Below are 22,438 nucleotides of genomic sequence, written 5' to 3'. Positions count from 1 at the left end.
AATTTTCGATAAAGTCGAGTCGTTTCTTTCACGCTGATATCCGGACAGGCTGCAAACATATTACGAAGGGAAGAAAAATGGAACTGTTAAAATCGCGTGGATCTAATATTGCGAACGCTGTACGCGAATAATTATTATCACTGGCAAATTAGAAATACCTGTGAAATAAATCGATAAATTGGACATTATTACGCTGCTGAACGAAATTCAGGAATCTGAGGAATTTTCATATTCGAGAAATTTTGTTTCGAAAATTATTCATCGATCGTTGAAGATCTCTATTTTAGAATACAGAATTTCTGGATGAATTTGTGAGTGTGTTGCTTCGTTCTGTATTCATTTTAGTCGAAACCAATTGAATACTTGATGTTTCAGCTGTTGAGGACGGTGCTCGAAATTCTGGAATAATTTTTTTTTTAAATTCCGAGGGTATTTGCAATCAATCTACTTTTAGCAGATTATAAGCAAATGTGTCGTGTGTTCAGGCTTTTGATGAGAGTAACACTTCGTGTGCTCCTCCGTATGTTGTTGGTTTATGCTATTGAGAAAAACGATGAGGTAAGTCTAGTATATGGTGCCTCTTGAGTCTGCGTATTTGTTGTCCGCTGTCCAGAAGATTGATAACTTGAAGATTCGGGCAGAGTTTCTAATCTTGTTCATGTAGTTTGTGCAAAATCTCATTGTTAGGGCTTGCGGTTGATCTTTCGATCGTTCAAGCTTTGCCGGTTTTTGCACGTGTGTGCCGACTAATGTTCTAAGGCTTCGAAGGACCAGTTTCTTGATTGAAACACTAAGTTTTTATTTTATGTTCTATTTTCTAATTCAAGATATAAATTCTATTGCGAAGTGAGAGGTGTTTCACTTGCGAATGGCCAAGTGTTTCTTGCGAGTGGCCAAGTGTTTCTCGCATCGCAACCTCCCTCCATTTCGTCCTTAGCGCGTTATCTTAGGATGGGGTAGACAACGACCGGAGAAGGTGTTCGGTGGACGGATGCGTGGGAATCCTGTGGAATCTCCGCCTTTCTAAGCTTTGTTAAAGTCAAGTGGCCCATCGATGTTGGCAAAAGTCGTGGGCCACTTTTCTATTTTCCGTTCGGAGACTCCAGGATTTATGGCAAGGTCTGGTCCTAGGGACTAAGTGTCGCAGGCAACGCAATAAACACTTGAGGTGTTTTGAGAAAGCGATATTTGCCTGCGACGGCGGCCACTTGACTCGCTGCCATAAATCCGGCTACAGACTGACACCGAATAAAACTTATTTTGGTTTTCTGAAATATCATTATTTTTTTTATTAACCCATGCGATTTAAATGTTTTCATACAAGCAGACTCTATTTACGCGATATCTATCTGCGTAAAAAAAATCAGCGCGGAACGGTCAGTCCGCGTAAATGGAGGGATGGGTGTATACCAGGGGTGTGCGAGAACCCGAAAATGTCGGGTCGGGTCGAGAATTTATCTCGGGATCGGGTCGGGTTCCCGAATGTATCTCCTGATTCGAGATTGTCGGGATTCTTGAAAATTTCGGAATTCCCGAGAATTTCAGGATTCCATAAAGTAGAACGAAACTATTATCGGAGAACGTTGAAAAACTAGCTTTTCTACACGAAAATATGAAATAAATCATATCTGTCACACATTTGCTTACTATTTTCGTTCCATGTTCTATTTCTTATAATTTTATAAATTTCCCGTGGAGACCCGACCCGGGTTCCCGACATTGTCGAGTTCTCGCACACCCCTGGCGTATACAGATTCTTACGAGTGTACACATCGCAGTCTTCAGATGTTTCATTCGCCGAAACGTCAATTCTTCCGAATACACATCCACAGTAACCGTAGCCTCAACCTACGTCCACCAGTGCAGGCGGCTCCAGATATGGAGCCGTGGTGGAGTAGGTTCAAATCGGCCAGCAAGGCCATCCTTCTGGGACCAAGCACGGGTGGTCCCCGCTGGTAACGGCGCTCCGGGCTGCACGCAGCCTGGAGGGTCGGCTAAGTGAGCTGCGTCCCGAAAGGGTAGGTCCAACTTGCTCTGTGATCCAAATGGTGGGAGCAGGGTTTCTCCAAGTCGCGCGCACTCCACCGAAGCGCGCGTTCTCCTGGCAAGGGTTCCCAGAAAGTAGAGATACCAACACCTTCTCGCGAAAGCCGGTATAGAGCAGAAGCTCGAGGTACGGCGCCGGTCGATCGTCTGATCGAGCCTCACGAACCGCAAACAATACTTGTAACCATAGCCTTATTCGTTATTCGCAAATAACCGATAAATTCGATATATTCGTTATCCTTTTATTTTGAAATGAGCGCCAAATGGATGTTGATGTGGACCGAGTTTTTCCTTCTATTGCCAGATGTGGTGTAATACAATGATATTCGAGATGTCCTGATGAGGCGTGACTGATCAATTTTGAGATGGAACTGTGTATAATTGATTTTCAACGGTTGCCGTTTGAAACGAAGCTACGTGTGGTTGATGTGTAACTGTTGGGCGGATGAAACGGAACTACGTACGTGTGGTTGATGTGTAACAGTTGGCGGATGAAGCGGAACTGATCCCAGAGAAAACGGAATTCTCCGAGCAGGATGGTGGTTGGTGATGCGTACATTTTCAGAATGACTATTATCCGTCGATAAATTGCCGTAGAGATGAGACGAGGAAAACTATTGGTCGTTAGAGGTCTGCTAGCACCGCTCATGTTACAAATAAATTGAGCGAATCGGCGAGGAGAGAGAAACAGTTGGATGCTTCATCGAAACGGTTTTATAGGAATGTTTACAAGTAGAACTGGGGAAAAACGCTTTAATAGAATCTTTGCAAAAATATTTCGACACACTTTTTGAGTATCCCACGTCACACGCTTCTTCCCTCGTTCTCTTACTTCTGTTTGTTTATTTTCATCTCCAATGCAACTCGCTCAACCAAATACATAAGTAATTAATGAAACAACGAACGAAATAGTAATGACACAAGTAGTAACATAATTAACACTTTACCGACCGGAAGCCTATTAATCGGGTGTTCGCTGCCAACGCTTAGCCCTCTTTAATATTATTAATTTTAATTTCCCTGTAATAAGAGAAAGCGGACGATATAGTAGGCACTCTCGCGAATTTTAACTTAAAATTTGTATAGCTGTAAGAATAAGCGCTTATATTCCTGCACGATAGTAAAAACGGAGCCCGAAAAGAGTTGAACAACGAGCGGTCGGTAAAGTGTTAACCGTTTGAGTCCCAAGCCGCGCGATCGCGTTGTTTAGATTTTGTGTCGAAAAGACCCGGTATATTTAAACGCTATGGACAACTGACGGCGCACTCACAGTCTGTCGAAATAGCGCGCTCAACTTTTCTGACGCATGTATGTACATCGCATCGCTGTCTTTTTTTGTCGACACAAAATAAGAAAAGCGCTATCGCGCCGCTTAGCTCTTTTCGCAATCAATTAAGACAAGCGCTATTGCGCTGTTCGGCATTTTTCGATAGTGTATTTTCAATGACCCCTGGGACTCAAACGGTTAATAGTAACACAATAACCCATTTCCTACAGTATAGTTGGTGGACAATTAATCTGCAGTCGTCAAGGATCGAGGTGCAAAGTTTTTAAATGTATTGCAATGGAAGTACCAATTCTAAGTTGACATCGAACGGTTCTAAGTGAGACTTGAACTCCTTATCTCGTTCAAACTGCTGTTTAGGCGCTTAGATTACGTGTGAATTGTGGAAGGAATGTGGGTCTCATTTGTCGTAGCGAAATAAGCCAACCTACTTGGACATGCTCGTAAAGTCGGATCACACGCACTTTGATTATTGGTCGGAACGGTCATATCTACTAATCAGGTCATGTAGCATCGCATGACGAAATAGGTGGAGCGAGCGGCTTACTTCCTTTCCTCCTGTCCTGTCCCGACAGCTAACTTACTAGCAACGCACGGTAAGTACTCGTTAGACCATATGTACATACTTATAGACACGGCTTCAGATAACTGTCTTGTCACATGTGGGCAGAGTAATGTATGAATATTTAGGGAAATGCAATTTAACCCTCGTACGACGAATGCAGGGTCGTTTTGACTCAACGGCGATAAAGTCTAAAGTTTGGTACAGGAAATACACCTATTTTTCGTATCAAATGTAAATAAACGAGAAAAATATAAAATATGTATAAAAGTATACACATTTATACCCAATCCCTTCTTGAATACAATAGAAATTTTATTATGGGTCAAAATGACCCTGCATTCGTCTCCCGTGTCCAAAACCATTCGCCTTCCGAGGGTTCATCGTTGTTAAGTCTGAAATGTATATTTTATTTCATTAGTTGTTAATCTTTACTTTACTCCTATAATTTTAAATACCGCTCGTTGCAACGTATTTTGGAAATTATAACTTCTAGAAAAGTAAATTTTAATTGAAATAATAATATTCACAGGAAAAGATGTAACCTCACTTGTACGTATCTGCTTGTTGCACGTGTCTAATGCAGTATCCACCATTTTGAATTATCTTTTGTCCACGAGTGACATATTTTCCTCGTTATCTTTGCTTCACTTTGACTCGTCAATTACTATACACCGCGTCTATTAAGTATAAGTATATGGTCTAAGCGCAGTACTTTGACGCCTGACTAATTTTACGACCTCGCTGTATCGCTTCCACCAACTGTACATGGATGTGTGTCGTCGCGTGCCGTGACGTTCTATGATAGGACTGACGAACTGGCTGCCCGCGGGCCGCATGCGGCTCCTTCCCCTACTTGCCTGCTCCGCAGAGCCTTAGGGAAATGACCCCCTTAATATCTATTTGACTCCGCCGTCTTCATCTTTTTCTTGCGACCAACTGGCGGCTCATGAGCCGCGCGTAATAGCTCCGACTCCTGCATAGCCTACTTCTGAACGTTAATAGCGTTTTATATTTCGAATGTGAAAGACAATGTCATACAAGGCCGAGTTATTCGGTCTTCTCGAAGATAAAAGGTATATTTGGTGCAAGAGCTATGTAGTGAGGTCGTGAAGTTAGACAGGCGTGAGAAAACATGAAATTCCATCGCCGAAACGTCAGTTTGGGTAAGGTAAGAGGCTCGAGCCTTGTTCAGGGTCATACGTTCCATTAAAGTCAATTTAAAAAAGTGATAAAGACAGGAAAAAATGTAGATACGAGTCTATACTGATCCAATCACGGACATTGCTTGACCGCTATAAGTGTCGGCTGTCCGAGGGTTCGCGTCTTTTGCTCGATGCTTGTGACTTGAAATTAGGGGAGCTTCTGTAAGGCTCTGCGTGCGACTAGATCAATCGATGTTTTCGCTTAACACGTTCACTGCGGCAGCTTTCTTTGAAGACTTTCTTATTTGGCGGTACGCTATATTTCGTTATTTTACCCTACAGAGGCTCAATTAGTGCCTATTACGGTGAAAATAGTAGGAGAACGACGGAAATATCAGCTTACAATTAGCACGTAGAGAAGGTTCAATGAAAAACGAGCCGCACAGAACGAAGGTACGTTGTTAACGTGATTAACGTTGTGAATCGCGACCTCACCATAGTGCTGTGGGTAAATAACACGTGGTTGGAGTATTTTAACACATATGTATTCAATAAGGACAATTGCACAACGAAGATAACAATGCATTAATGGGAATATTAGGCTCAATTAGTGCCTATTACGGTGAAAATAGTAGGAGAACGACGGAAATATCAGCTTACAATTAGCACGTAGCGAAGGTTCAATGAAAAACGAGCCGCACAGAACGAAGGTACGTTGTTAACGTGATGAACGTTCTGAATCGCGACCTCACCATAGTGCTGTGGGTAAATAACACGTGGTTGGAGTTTTTTAACACATATGTATTCAATAAGGACAATTTCACAACGAAGATAACAATGCATTAATGGGAATATTGATCAGCTGAATAATGCTCTCTTATTATATCTCACTTATTCTCACTCTCTTATTGTTTTCACCAACCACGCTGCTCTACTGTTTACTCTCCTATTCCGGCTAACTCACTGCTCGCTTCGCCAATCTCAAACCTTTTCAAGCCATAGATCACACCGACTCCCAGAATGTCCACCTATATACAAAACAAACACACGACATTCACGCCATCATTCACAACACATTCGTAAAACCAAATCCGCAAGTTCTTCCACCAAGTATATGTTGATTTTTGTCGTATACCTCTCTCCTATCTTTTATTAGTTTTTAGTCATCCTGCCTCCTTTCCTTAACTGTAAACAAATCCGCATCATCCTAACGTTAGTCACCCCGAAACCTAGACCTCCACATCATCCTTTACTCATCGCTGAACCTAGACCTCACCGCCTCTCCCTACATTGACCTCTGAGACCAACCCCTACTCTCGTACTTACCGAACCTATATCTAGAAACCTTTTCCGTCGAAACAGCAGATTTTTGTCTAGTGGTCTTCACGCACCGAACGTCACCGAATTGTCTAATAAAGTCGAATAGTACTACGCGCAGAATAGCTCCCTTATTTCGCCCCAGTTTCCGTCAGGCTCTCCTACCGCGTACCTATTGAATATAATAAACCAACGCAAGGAATCGCGAGCCGCGGATGGGTGTGAAATAAAGAACTAATTAAATAATATTATATTTAATTTAATGTGTGCGTTTTATTGACTTAGGCTTTTCAGCGCGTACTCGTAACGAAACGTGCATAAATAAATAATTGCCCATCTACACCCAGTATCGTATCATGCGACCGCTGTGCCCTCCTTCCAAACCTCCTTCAATACGTCGTTGCTTCTCCAACAGTATACAGGGTGTTTCATAAACGCATGTCAATACTTCAGGGGGTAAATTCACACACTACAGTAAGTAAAAAGTGTCACATAGACATACGTACGTCCGGTATACCTTAGTTTTCGAGTTATGGATGATTAAAGAAAATGTTTGAAGTGCCCTTCTCGAGCCTCAGCACACGCTCCTGCATTGAGTTGCGCACTCTCTGGAAAATACCAGGTATCCTTCGAATTTTGCTGATCTTGTACATTATTCACTTGCGTTGTATACACAATTTTTAGAGCACTAACGAACTCGCGAGAATAAGCCACTGACTGCCCGAAGTTTTATCTGCTTCACATCGATGGATATTATTAATAGGCCAAGGCATATTAACACTTCAAGCGCCGGACTAGCGAAAGTGCTGGGCCCGCCTAAATGCGCTTTTACACGTTTGTGCAGAAAAAATGTTGTATCTCTCGAACAGCAAGTGGCTCAATATTTATATCGTTAAAAATCATCGCTGTGCCTGTAATCAGCACTACGTAAAATTTTTCAATAGAAATTTTCTGTTTCACAAGAGTTATTTTATTTGATTTTGCAAAAGTGCACGTTTCTACAAAACTCGTAAATATTGCGGCGCTTTGAGTAAAGTTTCCAGCAAAATACCCGGCGCTTTAACCCTTTCGCTGCTGCAGATTTTAATGCGTAACGTGAGTGACTGTCGTTATATTTTTAACCACGGCCGCATGATTTGTTGTTTTGGCCGTATCGTTTTAAAATTTGGTTTATTAAATTCAGGTGGAAGTGCGTGAAGGATAAAATTAAGTATTAAATTAAGGTAGAAGTGCATCAAAAGGCTCCAACAGTATAGTGCGAGGAAATTTTCAAAACGCCTATAGGCGCCCCGTAGTAGTGAAAGGGTTAAGTGTTAAGACGTGCAGTAGCGTGTGTTGAGGTGTGAGGAGGGCACTTGAGACATTTTCTTTAATCATTCATAACTGGAAAACGAAGGTATATCGAACATACACTACCGGCCAAAAGTTTCGAATCACTGAGCATTGCAATTTAAAAAAGTCAGCGACTTTGAGAATTTTTTATCATTCGATGAGGTATATCGAACATACACTACCGGCCAAAAGTTTCGAATCACTGAGCATTGCAATTTAAAAAAATCAGCGACTTTGAGAATTTTTTATCATTCGATGAATTGATAAATGTAGAATTGAGATAAACTTCAAATCTATAAGAAATTAGCAGCAGATTTAATATTGATGAAAAGTGGGAGGTGATTCCAAACTTTTGGCCGGTAGTGTACGTCCACGTGACATTTTTTACTTGTTCAGTTTCTGCATTCACCCCAATGAAGTTTTGGCATGCATTTACGAAGTACCGTGTATAGTTGGTGGAAGCGATACAGCGAGGTCGTAAATCAAAGAGTGGGGGAAGGGACTGACCGATGGTGGGGACCGTGAGGCCCCCGGCGGAGAAGAACTTCATCAGCCCTAGTTTATGACGTATCCGTGCGAGTTTCAGAACTTCGGTCTGACGGCCAAATGTGATTAATGAATTTTACAATCTGGATAACCGATCAGACCGAGGCCTCTTCACATTTTACGACTGCGACTCGTCATTAGCTGTAATATCTCCAGTGAAATTGGTTAAACAGTGTTGTAACCATCTTCCAAACACGAATTACAACAAAAGATTGCTATCGGTGTGTTTCACGAACCCTGATGAAGCGAGCTGCAATGCTTGCGAAACGTCGGAATACTTTTCCCACAAGGACACGGCTTACGCCCGAAAGCCTGAGTAACAATCACGCTCCGGGTCGTGAAAGCCTTAAATCTACGATTTAAAGAAAATTTTTAATTTCAAAACTCTTCCTATACAGAAAATGTGCAAATGTTTTTACACATATTCTTTTCAGTTAGTCAGTTTGAATTACGCATTTGGTAGTTCACTCCGTAGTAAAGTATTAAAGCTACGTTTAAGCGTGGAAAGACACGCAGTTGCAAAGTGAATATTAATTATACTTTTTTCCCGAAAAAGCGTTTTAATTTCTTCACGTTGCGCTGGTATAAATTAAGAAGTTCATTTAAATGCAGTTAACAAATTTCATTCTAATTGGGGAACAAATCTGAATTTTCGTTGCAGGTTAATCCAGGCAGCAAAGCGGCTCAACAAGGGGTGAGGGAGGGCGATATAATTAGTAGTATAAATGGAAGAACTACCAGAGATTTAACGAACAGCGAGGCACACGCACTCTTACGAAACGCCGGGGAACACTTGAAACTTGGTTTGAATCAGTAAGTATTTTTTGTGTACAGACATGCTTCACTGTTTATACAGCAATTTAATTAATCATTTTTGAGATAATAGTATAGCGACTCGTGTTGTTCGGTTGTATTCCTGTTTGAGCGATTTTTATGTAAAAAAATTCTTGGATAGTATTTACAATTACTTACATTTATCGGAATTATATAAATAGAATTTTATTTGACGAGTACATTTCATGATGAATTAATTATTTACAAAAATTATAACTTTTATTTATCTACTTTCTTACTGTTTAGGTGTATTATTTATTTTATTATATGTGCAATATGCATATGTGTATATGTGCAATGAGATGTCTGAATAATAGGATTGCATTAATATTTTCTTTTTTTTTCTTTTTCAGGGAAAATACTAGCTCTCCGAAAAGACGAATTTACAGAAGTAGTTTGCAAGAAAACACTACCACAGAAATTCTCAGCAGTAAGTTTGTCTTCTTTTTATTACATTACAATAAAAAATGGAAATATTGAATTAGCTATAATATTGGTATATAACAGAACGATATTGTATATTTAATACAAGGATAAATATGCAATTAAAAGTAGCAAATTTTTAATAAGTAATTTATTACAGTTTAAACGTAGGTTACTTGAATGGCGAGTTAATTCGTCTTCCTCCGTTGATAAGTTAAAAGTAAAAAGATTGAAATTGAGATTGTATAGATTGAGAAGATTCAATTTCTAGATAAGAGATATTAGTATTAAAATATTGATAATTGTAGCAAACTTTTAATTTTCTAAAAAGAATCATTAGATACTTTCGTAATCGGAATATAAATATACTGATTCGTTCATGTCTGATGTACCAGTTTTTATTAATAGTAGATTAAAATGTTGAATTCTTTATCTTGTAGAGACAACGACAACGAAAACTACGACTACATCGAATACAAGAATCATATCAGCAGAATCGAAGAAGAACGAAACAAGTGAGTATTTTTCAGGATGCTGTATAATTTTAATAATTTGATAAAAAGTAATTTCTGTATAACTCCAATTTTTAATTAATCTTTTAAAAAGTATTTTACATATATTTCATTAAAGACATTACATCACTTTTGAACTTTCGTACTTGTTAGATAATTTTAAGTTTCCTTAATTGTCCCAAACAGTTTCACTTTCTTCACTAATAAATACAACAGTGTCAGGCGCGAAGAGGTATGACAATTTTTGCTCTCGAAGTTAATAAAAAAAAATCATAGTTTTAGTACAAATTAGATGGATATTATAAATTGTACAACATTATTATTACTACGAGAAAATTGGAATTTTATTAACGGGACCTGCAGCTTTATTTTCCAAATGTTATTTATCTACCGAGAAAAGTCAATTTTGGTTCCAAAACCGTACAAATTGCCTAAGTTTTTTTTGAAATAGGTATAATCGCAGCACAAACTATCTAACTTTAAGAAACTTTTTATTTTTTCAATTCTGACGATTAAAATATGATATAACAATGGAAAAAGGTAAACAAAAAAATATTGCTTGTGTAGTTTATGAACGTATCTATCTACCTGCGAAATAACAATCTTCTATTGCTAATAGTTTTCCAAAAAAAAAATATAGAAGAATCGTTCGATTTTACTGCTGTTACATGAGAAGCCTCCCTTAAGCCAGATAGGTTATAATTAAAATAAACGATGCACTGCACAGAAAAATTAGAGAAAGTTTCTTGAAAACATTTATAGAAAAGAACTTTGCTAAGTACTTACCGTTCGTGTTGTCAATACGTAGCTTGTTTCGTATCTACGTTAAAAAGGAACTATTATGAATTTTTAGGAGATTGAGAATGTAAGAGGCTTTAGTTGTTTAAAAAAAGTGTGAAGGCTTAATGGTGTGGAAATTCCATCGTATGGATAGAACAGTAACCATGCCTATCAGTGTGCCCTCAGTTCTATTGTTTCTACGGGAAAACGTGATCTATAGTAGAGGCGAAATGTTTTGGCCGGTCAAAGTCATTCCTCCTCTGTCGTTTTTTCACATCGACGAACCCTACTAACCGAGACCCGTATACATATGCAATGGTTCAACTGGTCAACGTATAGACGCATGGGCGTATCTATATTTGTAATAAATATTTGTTTTACTTTTGGAAGCAATATGTCTTCTTTGGCTTAAGCGACCTACAGTCCGTCCAACGAGTCGAATAAGTAGAGGTAAACAAACGCACGTGGTTGGGACAGGAGTGTATTCACAACTTTCAGACACTGTAACACTAACAATAAGCCTGAGAAGTCGAAGGAAGCCCTGACAGTGACTCATGTAAATCCCCTGAACTATCGTTCGCCAGCCAATAGTTGGAGTCCCTTGTATCTGTCACGTGCTTAACACGCGAATGTTTTGTTTATCTCAACTGACTTGACTCGTTGGACGAACTATAGTCAGTACACATGGTGAGACTTGCCTTGCTGTATGACTTGCGGCCAGGTCTCACGTGAAACCGTGAGGCGGTCTCTTGGTATCATGTTGCCTTTTGCAATCAGTATTCAGTGTTCACTGTAGTCAGTAGCACGCACAGTTTCGAAGTAGTGAAATGGCGTTTGAAAATTTGTGTATGCGAAGAAAAATTGCAACTGGTGTAGCAGTTGCTTTATGCTGAAGAGAAAGAAGGCATACCCTGTAGAAGAAGAAAATGGTAAAAAATTGGCCAATTGCCAAAAATACATTTTCTCATGTGCGAGTATTAAAAAAATTGCGGTAAAACGAATTGCGGTAAAACGAATTCAAAGACTTTTCTTGATTATCTATACACATGAACGAAGAAGAATTTGTTTCGTTTTAAATTTGATTCGATCGTACATCGGGAAGAAAAGTACTGTAATGCCGGAAGCTTTATCTGCTGAAGAAAGTTTGATAGCTACAGTTAGATATTTAGCCATCGTTCAAATTTAAGAAGATTTGTAATTCCCTTGTGCTACCTGGCTGCAATTGTTGAGTCAAATAATTCCAGCAACCTGCTGAGCAATATATGAGGTTTTAAAAGCCAAGTATTTGAAGGTAAATAATGACATGTGAAAGAAGTTTTTATTTCAATATTTTGCAAAATATGTTGTGGTCAAGTGTTGAATATACATATATTTGTTCTACGTGATCATTTTCGTAGTAACTGCGAAATATAATATTTGGTGAATTAATGCTTTGGTTATTTGGTTTCATATTTGTCAAAGGCTGATGTGCGGAAAGTGTTTGCGTTGCTCTTACTGAATAATTTTCGTTCAGTTTGCCTAAGTTTCTGCAATATAGGGTGAGTTGTCCTAATATGGAATACGTGCCCAATATGAATTACCACGGTATTAAAGAATCCTGGCATTGCCTTCTATTGACAGTAAATACAATCGGTTGCGTTTGTTATTTATTTCAACTAGTGAGCATATGCAGAGATTGTACAGAATCACGTGTTTGCAAAAGAATATTGAAGAGAAACCCACAATCTGAGTGTTCGCATAGGAATCTTCAGACTGATATTATACGTAACAAGATAAGTACATTAACTTTATTGTTATGTGATTATTTTTCAAATATGGTCTGGATTGGGTAACCATCGTGGAAATTATTCATTTCTATCTCGTTAATACAATATTTCTGGCAACTCAAACAACAATGATAAGGTGCTCGATAAGGAATATTTCATGTAGGAGGCCATGCATGTCTAATTCTAGTATGACTGAGTGAGTGAAACGTGTTTTCTGTTGTTCAGATGTCGTCTATCGTACAAGTTAGAAAGAAATAGAAAAAAGAAGATATGTATAAAGCGATACAAGCGGTTATAGATTAAAAAATTGGATTTTTGAAGGCGGAGAAGACATATTCTGTTCCTAGAGGAACTTTGTTCCGTTTTATTAAACCATTAAAAGAGAACCCAAATCTTTCGATAGCAATTGTAAACAATTCTTGGTAATTTTGTATAAACAGCAACAAATTTTGTTTTCTTTTTTTAAATAAAAATAATTGTTAGACGCGTTACTTACTTATTTATATCCTACTTCCCATCTTCAAAGGAGTAAATTCGTTAGAATATGCTATTCCATATTAGGCGAATAAAGTATCTCGTATTAGGAGCACCATCAGCCAAATATGGGAAATGAGGACCTCAGTAAAAGTAATAAATATTGTCTAAACCGTTATTATATTTTAAATTTGTCTGTTACCAGTCGAAATAGCATAAAATTTCCTACAGAACCATAATATTTGAGTTTATATAAAAGCATTGCAAATAGGTAAAATATGTGCATGGAAAAAAGTCTTCCATATTAGGATAACTCACCGTATATATAACATCAGTTATAAGCTTTTCAACTACTATGCATTGTTGCTCATTTAACTGTCTCAGATAACAAGCATTTTTTCCCCATTATGTCGCAAGGATCTTGTTCAACTTGTGTATTATTTAAAGCTCTATGGGCAAGTTCAACTAATTGTTTCTTTTTTGCCATCGTGCTCTCTTTTTCGTTTCAATGTCTTTCTTGTAATTGAAGAAGCTGTTGTGTGAAGCAATTCGTGTCATCCTGTTTTTGAAAGAAATAAAAATATGAGCTGTTTTCAGTTTCCACGCTCAGAGGAAGAATGGCAGTCAATTGCAAACGACTTCGAATCTTTGTGGCAATTTCATAGTTGTTTTGGAGCAATTGACGGTAAACATATGCAAATAGTAAAACCAGCCAATAGTGGTTCGTGTTACTATTATACAACTACGAGGGAACATTTAGTGTTGTGATACACTAGGAGTTTTACAAGAGACAGCATTCTAACCCTACAGCACCTGAAGGAACATATTTTGTGTTACGATGTACATTTACAGGCGATGAAAGTTTTCTATTAACAGAAAATGTAATAAAACCATTTTTCGAAAAAGTTTAACAAGGGAAGAAAAAATATTTAAATATAGACTTAGTGAAGCTTGCAGAGCTGTGGAAAATGCATTTGGGATTATGGCTTCAATTAATATAATATACATTGAATTATGTACAACATAAGGATGCCATACTGTCCCTTACGAAATTTTTTAAGGCAATACTCGTTAAGAAATTCTGGAGAAATAGTACCTAAGAGCACCATTTTCAAATATATCTTCACGAGAAGTACGACAAAACTTTAAAAATTATTTTAGTAATGAGGGAGCCGTGGATTTTGACGAGAAAATGGTGTAATTGTCAGAATATTGAATAAAATGATTATGTATACACTTGATTTAAGGTATAACTATAGAGTGGCTTGCTAGAACCCCTAGAACGTCCAAACCCCCACTTAACCGCTTACGTTTTCCTCCGTCTTACCCTCTGCTACGCTCTCTGTCTATGCGCAGAACGGACGAGAATCGGTCCGATAGCGAGGTTATTCTTATTTTGAACGTACAATAGAAATCGTCTTTTTTTATTTGCACTACTTTTCCTCCGTCTTACCCTCTGCTACGCTCTCTGTCTATGCGCAGAACGGACGAGAATCGGTCCAATAGCGAGGTTATTCTTATTTTGAACGTACAATAGAAATCGTCTTTTTTTACTTGCACTAATTTTGCATTAAACGGCTCATATGTATATACATACATACACGCGCCGTTGCCCGAGAAGGCGTGGCTTGCTGCCCGCCGGTTTGTTTACGCCCGGGGAAGATTAGTACGTTGCCCGCACGGGCAATGACTGAACGGCACTGATGTAAACGCTCTACACGTTGACAGTTGTCTGTAGATAGAGTTTCAGTGTAGCGTCTCAGACGTTTTCACTGCCACTGCCTCGTAAATACGTCATCGAAGCTGATTTCTACAAAGGATGATATATTGTTTCAGAGACAAATGAGTTCGTCATATATGTTGCGCGGGACAGGGAATGCGTTAAATTGATTTATCTTGGGAAGTACGTTGAGTTGAAGTATTATAGATGAACGTAAACGATTATATTATTCACGAGAAGTGAGCTTTAGTATAGGTATGGGGTGCGGCATAAATCGATCGCCACGATATTTCAGCTGGTTCTGATACTTCAACAAGAACATTTTTCAAACGAAAGTTTATTATTTTAAGTGAAGAGTTTATCGGTGTAAAAGAAATCATCGAAAGTATCATTTTTCCATGAAAAATTAAAATCAACTCATGTTTTTCAAATAGCCTCGTATATTTTTTCTTTTCGCATTCGGAAATGTAAATGATTGTATTATTCACGAGAAAGGAGCTTTAGTAGATACATTTCTTTTTTTTTATTGAGATAAGTATAAGTAGAGAGGTATTACGATATACTAACGCACAGTCTTCCCGTTGTTAACAATAAATAATTTAAAGCGGTCGATTTATTACACCTTCTTTCAACTTTAACTTTTCGTACAACTTTCGTACGAATCTCGTTCCTTCGTTAATTCTGAAATTTGTTAAATAATAATTACATACGTTTTGATATAGTTATATCAGAAGAGTGTGATTGTATTTTTGAGCGCAAATATGCTCACACTGTTCTAGGTGAACAAATTGTAGAGTATCGAGGATTTCGAATCAGCTACAAAATATAATTTTAAACATTCAAATTTGTCATCAACTGACATAAAATTTCTTTCACAGAAAAATACTCAGAATAGGTGTCATATCCTCTTTATTTCTAATCGTTCATCGTTTCTTATCAAAATAATTAATACATACCTCTTTTAATTCTCTATTCAATCAGTTTAGTTAGAAAGCTCAATTAGAAAAAAAAGAAAAAGAAAATAGTGTAGTTAGAACGCTTCAGTTTATACAAGAAATCATGGAAATTGATTTCACAAACACGCTACTTCCAATTCTCAAATGGCACCTTTTGCATTATTATCTCCGATGGTAGATAAGCAAAGATCGGCGTCAATTAATTTCAATTTTGTCGATTGATTGTACCGTTGTCATCACGATCTTGACACGACAGCGATGAACAACATAACGGTATCGACACGAACATCGTATACAGAGAAAAAGGGCGACCCGAGCAAAATCCACAGCCACAAATCTGCCGGTGATCCAAATTCGATAGCGTGGCCATTTAAATTAACGCGTCGATAAAGGGTTGCGGACAAAATACGGCTTATCGTGTCGGTTTCTCTCTCCCAACCACCGTTGCGGGCCTCTTTCCTGGGAATCGGTGTGTCGTCACGCGACGCTGGGTAGACGAGCAACGTGTACCCACGGTTCACTTATGTCCTGTGTCCGTGCATGCTCGCAAACACTGTCAAATGAAACCGACACACCTGCTCTCCGTCACACCGACAATCACGTGTACAAGATGCACCTGCCACCACAGCTACACGTTTCGTTTGTGTTTCCACGACGATGCCGCACCCTCCTTCACTTAAAAGACGCCCTAGAAGGTGACCCTCTTCCTCCTTTTCGAACCACCGTCTGACCCACCTCTTTGTTAGTGCGCGGACACACTTTGCCCGGCGTGCCGGTGAAACTGTCTCGATTCGGTTTTCTTTTCGTCTACTTGTTCCATACAAAAGTCCGGTTGAACGGTACAAGAGCTAGGTATACGGTTAAAGTGGCGAAGTTGCAGGTTAAATGGTCCAGAAAGTAGTGGATTAGTGAAGAAGTCGTTGCATGGATGCGAGTTTGTGAGCATCTATGTTGTTCTATGAACTGTGACTGTGGATTTTGATCGATGGACCTGATTGAAGAGTAGTTTACTTACTTCAGAAGGGTAATTTCTATATAATTCAGTCTTACCAAGCTGTTGAATTATTCCGTCTGCCAAATTCAACGTTATCCCAGACGTCCTCGGTTCTGAATGAAAACGAGATTCGAGAGATTTAATTAATTAGACAAACAGCGTAACTAAAAATTTCCGATCTTGGAAATCCGAAAACAAATCTCTTTTCGTGTCAACTGAAGGCTAAAGAACCGAAATACAGCCCGTTCGCAGCAGAAATTCGCTGCGTTGCATGCCTGATCGATCCGAGCTTTGTCAATACTACAGCGAATACGGTAAAGGGGAAGTTGAAACAATGTTTCACGAGCTGTAGCGGATAGTTTCAATAATTAACGTGGAATGTAAAACGAGAGATTGAACGAATGGAAGACTTGTATCGTCAACTATTCGCGTAACTTTCGTGCGTTGCCTCGCTCTCTACCTGTAAGCAAATTACACAGTTGAATTACGTAATTCAGGCCAGAACCAATGGATTCACCGGTAATAGAAACCGGATACACTTCTTCGATCACAATGCTCCTCGCAATTCTAGCTGCAAAGACCTGGTAATATGAAACAGGTGTCGATATTCTCTTTGAAAATAACGATACATACAAGCAAATAAATCGGAAATCGACGTAAAAAGAAACTTACAGTATCGTCGATACGAAGAAGAAATGTATCCGTCGATAGGAAAAGCAATTTAAACGATTTCCAAGGATAAAACCAAATTGCAATGTAAACGTGAAATCGCTTTTCCAACCACATCTGTCTCTCCTCGAGCTACGTTTCCGAGCGTTTCGCTGAGCAAACGATTTCTCGGTACAACGATCACCGGTGTAATATACCAACCGTAGTCACTTCCGGAAAGTCGGGAATCGAAATTGTTCGGAAAATGAGATTTTTCGATTGTTCGCAATGCCTGACCAGCATGACGGAGACGGGCAAGTCTCGGCTCTCGTCGTTCGAAACAACAGACCCTTTGGTCACCACAAAGCGACCAACGAAACGTACGTTTCGTACGAGATCGAAGGAAAGGGTCGTATTCGCCAATCCAGGATCCCGGCTACTGTCGATGGTTCGTTCGTTTCGCGCGTTCTGGAAACGCGGCAGAAAAAGCAAGGCGAGAGCAAGGTTGAAGGGTCATCGAGGATCGAAGAAACGAGAGTTGACGAGAAAGAGGGGCAAGGAAAGTGGATTGGGCCGTTCCAGATCGGAACGGGACAAGAACGTGACTGTGATAAAGCCTGTGGCCAGAAAAATCGATCCGAGGTCGGAAATTCCGAAGGCAACTGCCGAAGTTGGACTGGTTAACGGCGGAAAGGAAAACGGAAGCGGAAGAAGAAGCGAGGTGAGCCGAAGGGGCCTCGAGCATGAATACTACGAACAACTAAAAGCACTGAAGTTTCTCATCGAGCCGCCGGTTTGCTTCAGGAACGATGAAACCAAGCAGAACTTCGAAAACAAGCTAAACACGTTGGACTTCAGGAAAATGAATACCGTCGCCATTCCGACCAACGAATTTCCCGATTCCGCGGCAGTTCTGCGCGACTGGGCTTGCGGAAAAATTCAGAATTCCAATTCCAACGGCGGTAGAAATTTCGACGAAGGAAAAGTCAGTTCGAAAAAATTGTACAGCAATGCAGTCGACGAACGATTGGATATTGAACGAACTGTGATCGACTTTTTCATTCGGGCGCCTATCCTGAAAGACAGGAAGGACGAAGCTGTTTCTAGTATTTTTCTTGCTCCTGCTAAGGAAGGCAAGACTGTGCGTTTCAAGGATGAACAAGTTGACGAGGAAAAGGTGGAAAATATGAATATGGAAAACGCGAGGGATAGTATCAATTTTGGGGAAACTTTGGGGAAAAGTTACGCGATGCTGGAAGAAACTTATGCAGATGAGAAAATGAAGGGAAATCGTGTTCTATCGAAGGATGGACCGTTCAGCAAGGATGTCTGTTTTGATGGAAGCTTCGATCCGTTGTTTGGTGTCTCTGCAGCGAACGGTATGATCTTTTATTTCTTGTCAGGGGGAATTAACGTTATACACTGTAGAATTATATTGACCATCGTTTTAATCATTTTGCACTCAGTATGTGTCGTTATTGATATTATAAACACAATGTGTTCTATGAATATGATAGGTGTTATAAATAAGAGGATAATTCTAGGGAATCAAGGGGCAGTACTTATTTATTTGTAAACTAGATGCAAGATATTAATAATTTAACAAGTTGAATTTGATTTATTAACCCTTTGCAATCGAGTGGCGGCTGAGAAGCGACATTAAATAATTGTCACATGGTAAATAATTAATCAAGACAGAGAGCAGATCTATGAGTCGATCCATAAATTTGTTCAGCAGAGTCAAATATTGAAGTAAAATAGTATAGTTTATACGTTAGTTTTAAAAATTTTCAAAGAAGATCCGATTTGCAACCTTTCCTATAGCAAAAGGATCTCCGTTTTAACACAAGTGTCTAACGTTACGTTTTGTTTACGAATATACTTCACATAGATTTTCGGGTTAATTGTTACATGCTGTGTGCTAGAATTGAGATTAATTGCGACGTAGATCAGTAACCTAATGACCCTTAAAACGTGCCAAATTACCTTTCGAAGGGTCTTTACCCTCGGGTCAGGATCCATTAAACTAGAGATTGCTGATAGTGGGACTCGATGCAGATTTTAATCGAATTGTACAACTTTTTCCACGCTTGAATGAATATTTACATATGAAATTAAATCACCGCTTAATATCGTTAGACACGTATTCCTGTGTGTTAGACATTTTCTTGCGGAATTAAACATTGAGCAATATTTCAAAGATTAGCGTTTTCAAGAAAGACACATAGAAAATAAGCGAGTTTTAACTTCATCAATGTGAAAGTATTTTGTTTATATTGAAACAAAAGATTCAAAATAAGATTCAAAATTTCGTATTTCTTAAAAGTTGTTTAAGAAATCTTTATTTCCATTAGTTAAATGAAATCATTTGAGCGCGATATATTCCTTTAGGAGTAATCCACGAGAATTAGCCTGTCGAACTGCAAAATGCGGTTAGAACAATGGGATGACGTCTTTGTTGGGAAAATCAGTAACCACAGTAAATCAAAGTATTAACAGGATATTAATGCAGGTAAACCTTAGGTTATTCAGCCTTGGACTTGGTTTACAATAACCTACGTTTTGTAAAACTCTTATTCACTCGTTCGATTCGTTCTCTCTCTCTCTTTCTTCCATTCACATTCCCTCGTACTCTACTAACTTATCACCCTACTTATTACTCATTAATTGTTGCCCCTCCCTTATACTTTAATATTCTCTTTGGTGTTATCAGCCACTCTCTTTCTTTTCTTTTTCAGCTTCTCGAGCCACTCTACAATCTTTCTGTCCTGTCTTCCATCCTGATTTCGGTTTCTCTGCTGTCCCTTGTCAAATGTTCCAGATTTCCGAATCTATCACCACACAAGTCGCATCTCCTACCTTCCTCCTCTTCCCAGTACTTGTTCCAGTTTTCTAAATTCCCGCATCTCGCTTGGGCTATTAACTTCTGACCTCTTCCTTCTTTGAGGTACATACACTACCGGCCAAAAGTTCGGAATCACCTCCAACTTTTCATCAATATTAAATCTGCTGCTAATTTCTTATAGATTTGAAGTTGATCTCAATTCTACATTTATCAATTTATCTCATATCAAGTGATTCGAATGATAAAAAATTCTCAAAGTCGATGACTTTTTTAAATTGCAATGCTCAGTGATTCGAAACTTTTGGCCGGTAGTGTATATGTATTCAATGAGATTTGCAAACTGCACTTTCAGTCATTTGTGGTATTCACGCTTGCTTCAGCTATTTATTTCGCTTTTTGAATAATGAAATTGGAAGGATTTTTTATAATATTATTATGTGTACACTGCTGTTTATAAGTATTAGAACACCTGTTACATTCGTAAAGAAAGTATTATACGATTGAAATTCCATTTCTTCGCCAAAATTAGTATCATGCATCAGTAAAAATGTACAGTTTTTCTCGTAAGCAGTAGATTTTTGAGAAAAATAGAAGAGGATAAAGTTTTATTGTCTTTTGTACGCAATGCGATGGCTTGAATAGATTTTTTAAATTTGCAATGGTTTTTGCGTAATGACGATACCACAGACTTTTTTCAATTGATAGCTTTAATTCCTTTTATATTATACGAAAGCGAGACGAGTTCAACGACCTGCAACAGAACTCATTTTGAAACTGAATTTCGTGAAAATGTTTGGTACGGTATAATCAATGACGGCTTCTGAAATGGAAATAGATGTTCAGATATTTATTAAAATCCGTACGGATTTATTTTATTTCAAGATCTTAATAATTTTATAACGACTGGTTAGGGTTGCTTTACATTCAGTAAGTGTCATAACATAATATTAGGTTTAGATCAGGATTCACATAATTGATTCAAGGCTGCTAGAAAAATGGCGAAAGGTCATCAACAGTAATGGAAATTATTTCGATTCTTGATCTGTTTTCATTCTTTTCAAATAACACCTTGATTGTACCCAAAAGTCGGAAAGAATTCATTTCTGCAAAAATATTTCATTGCGATGTATATGTTCTCTATTTTTTCTGGTGTGTATTTGGTTATTAATATTTTACAGAATTTTAAGAAACGGTGAAATATTTATACGCGATAAAGTAGAAGATTGCAAACATTTCGAAATTCTCGTCTTGATAAACAGTATTGGATGGAAACATTTTATTAAGCGGTGATCGAAATGCGTATTAATATATGTTTTTATTGTGTTAAATCGAAACGAGCAAAAATTGATGTCCGTGTTGACATTTTTATCTTTTAATCGTTGAAAATGTGTAATTAAGGAATACGTACATCAGTTAAGGTGTCGACACTTGATGCAATGAGAGGAAATGAGAAATGGATAATTATCAAATGCGGCTTGATGTGGATCACTGGGTTTATTTTTATCTCCCCAATAACTTTGGTGACAAAGCAATGTGTAGCATTCAATTAAGAAAGTGAAGGCACTTCGATGTTCTCGAAGAGAAATCGATGAAGTAAAATTGTCCTTGATGGGACGGAGAACAGAGGCTCATTCGTGCGCGATTCCAACTAATTGCAATTTTTTCAAAAATTTATACAAACGTGGGAATGACGGCAAAAAACCATTTCTCTAAGCCTTATAAAAATAGCGGTGCAAAGTCAAAATTTTTTGACAGCGATCGATAACCGAGAAGTCACGCGTACGCATTTGTTCACGATCGCGCGCGGATGAGAGTCAGCGCTCCCGTGCCTGGGCGCGGGCTCTACGCGCGCTCCGATTGGCCAGTGTTTTTCGTTGATAATTCAAAAATGAAACTTCAAACAACATCGTTACTATTTTTTTTAAATTAGAATAAAATATAAAAAAGAAATAGAAATTGGACTTTTCGATCTCTTCTTTAGCGAGATAAATTAACTCGAGAAGTTATACTTCAACATTTTTACAAGGAAATCAACAAAATTGTTTTCGATACTATGTGAATATAATTCTGAATTATGTAGGATACTTTGCATTGAAGTAATTTATGAAACTAAACAATCAAATTCAAATAGAATGATACAAGATATGTTTCTTACGAAGCAGACGATGTTAATAAAATTAAAAATTATATTCTAACGTACGATGCACTTTTCTGAAATTAATTTTAGAACAAATGGACTTGAAGAAGATCGTT

The 22,438-nt window shown here is 38.3% G+C and overlaps 1 protein-coding gene across 1 annotated transcript in view; it reads left to right on the top strand.

Annotated features, from left to right (window-relative positions):
• LOC108573586 overlaps positions 1 to 22,438 on the top strand; it is a 200,152-nt gene that overhangs the window by 42,064 nt on the left and 135,650 nt on the right. Inside the window, exons 2-4 of the mRNA XM_017936049.1 lie at positions 8,895 to 9,046; positions 9,421 to 9,497; positions 9,931 to 10,005. Of these exons, the coding sequence (XP_017791538.1) occupies positions 8,895 to 9,046; positions 9,421 to 9,497; positions 9,931 to 10,005 (304 nt within the window). The remainder of the gene's footprint in view (positions 1 to 8,894; positions 9,047 to 9,420; positions 9,498 to 9,930; positions 10,006 to 22,438) is intronic.

The sequence above is a fragment of the Habropoda laboriosa genome, unplaced genomic scaffold, assembly GCF_001263275.1.
Source record: "Habropoda laboriosa isolate 0110345459 unplaced genomic scaffold, ASM126327v1 scaffold158, whole genome shotgun sequence".
Classification (NCBI taxonomy): domain Eukaryota; kingdom Metazoa; phylum Arthropoda; class Insecta; order Hymenoptera; family Apidae; genus Habropoda; species Habropoda laboriosa.
This window is presented reverse-complemented; position numbering and strand designations above follow the sequence as displayed.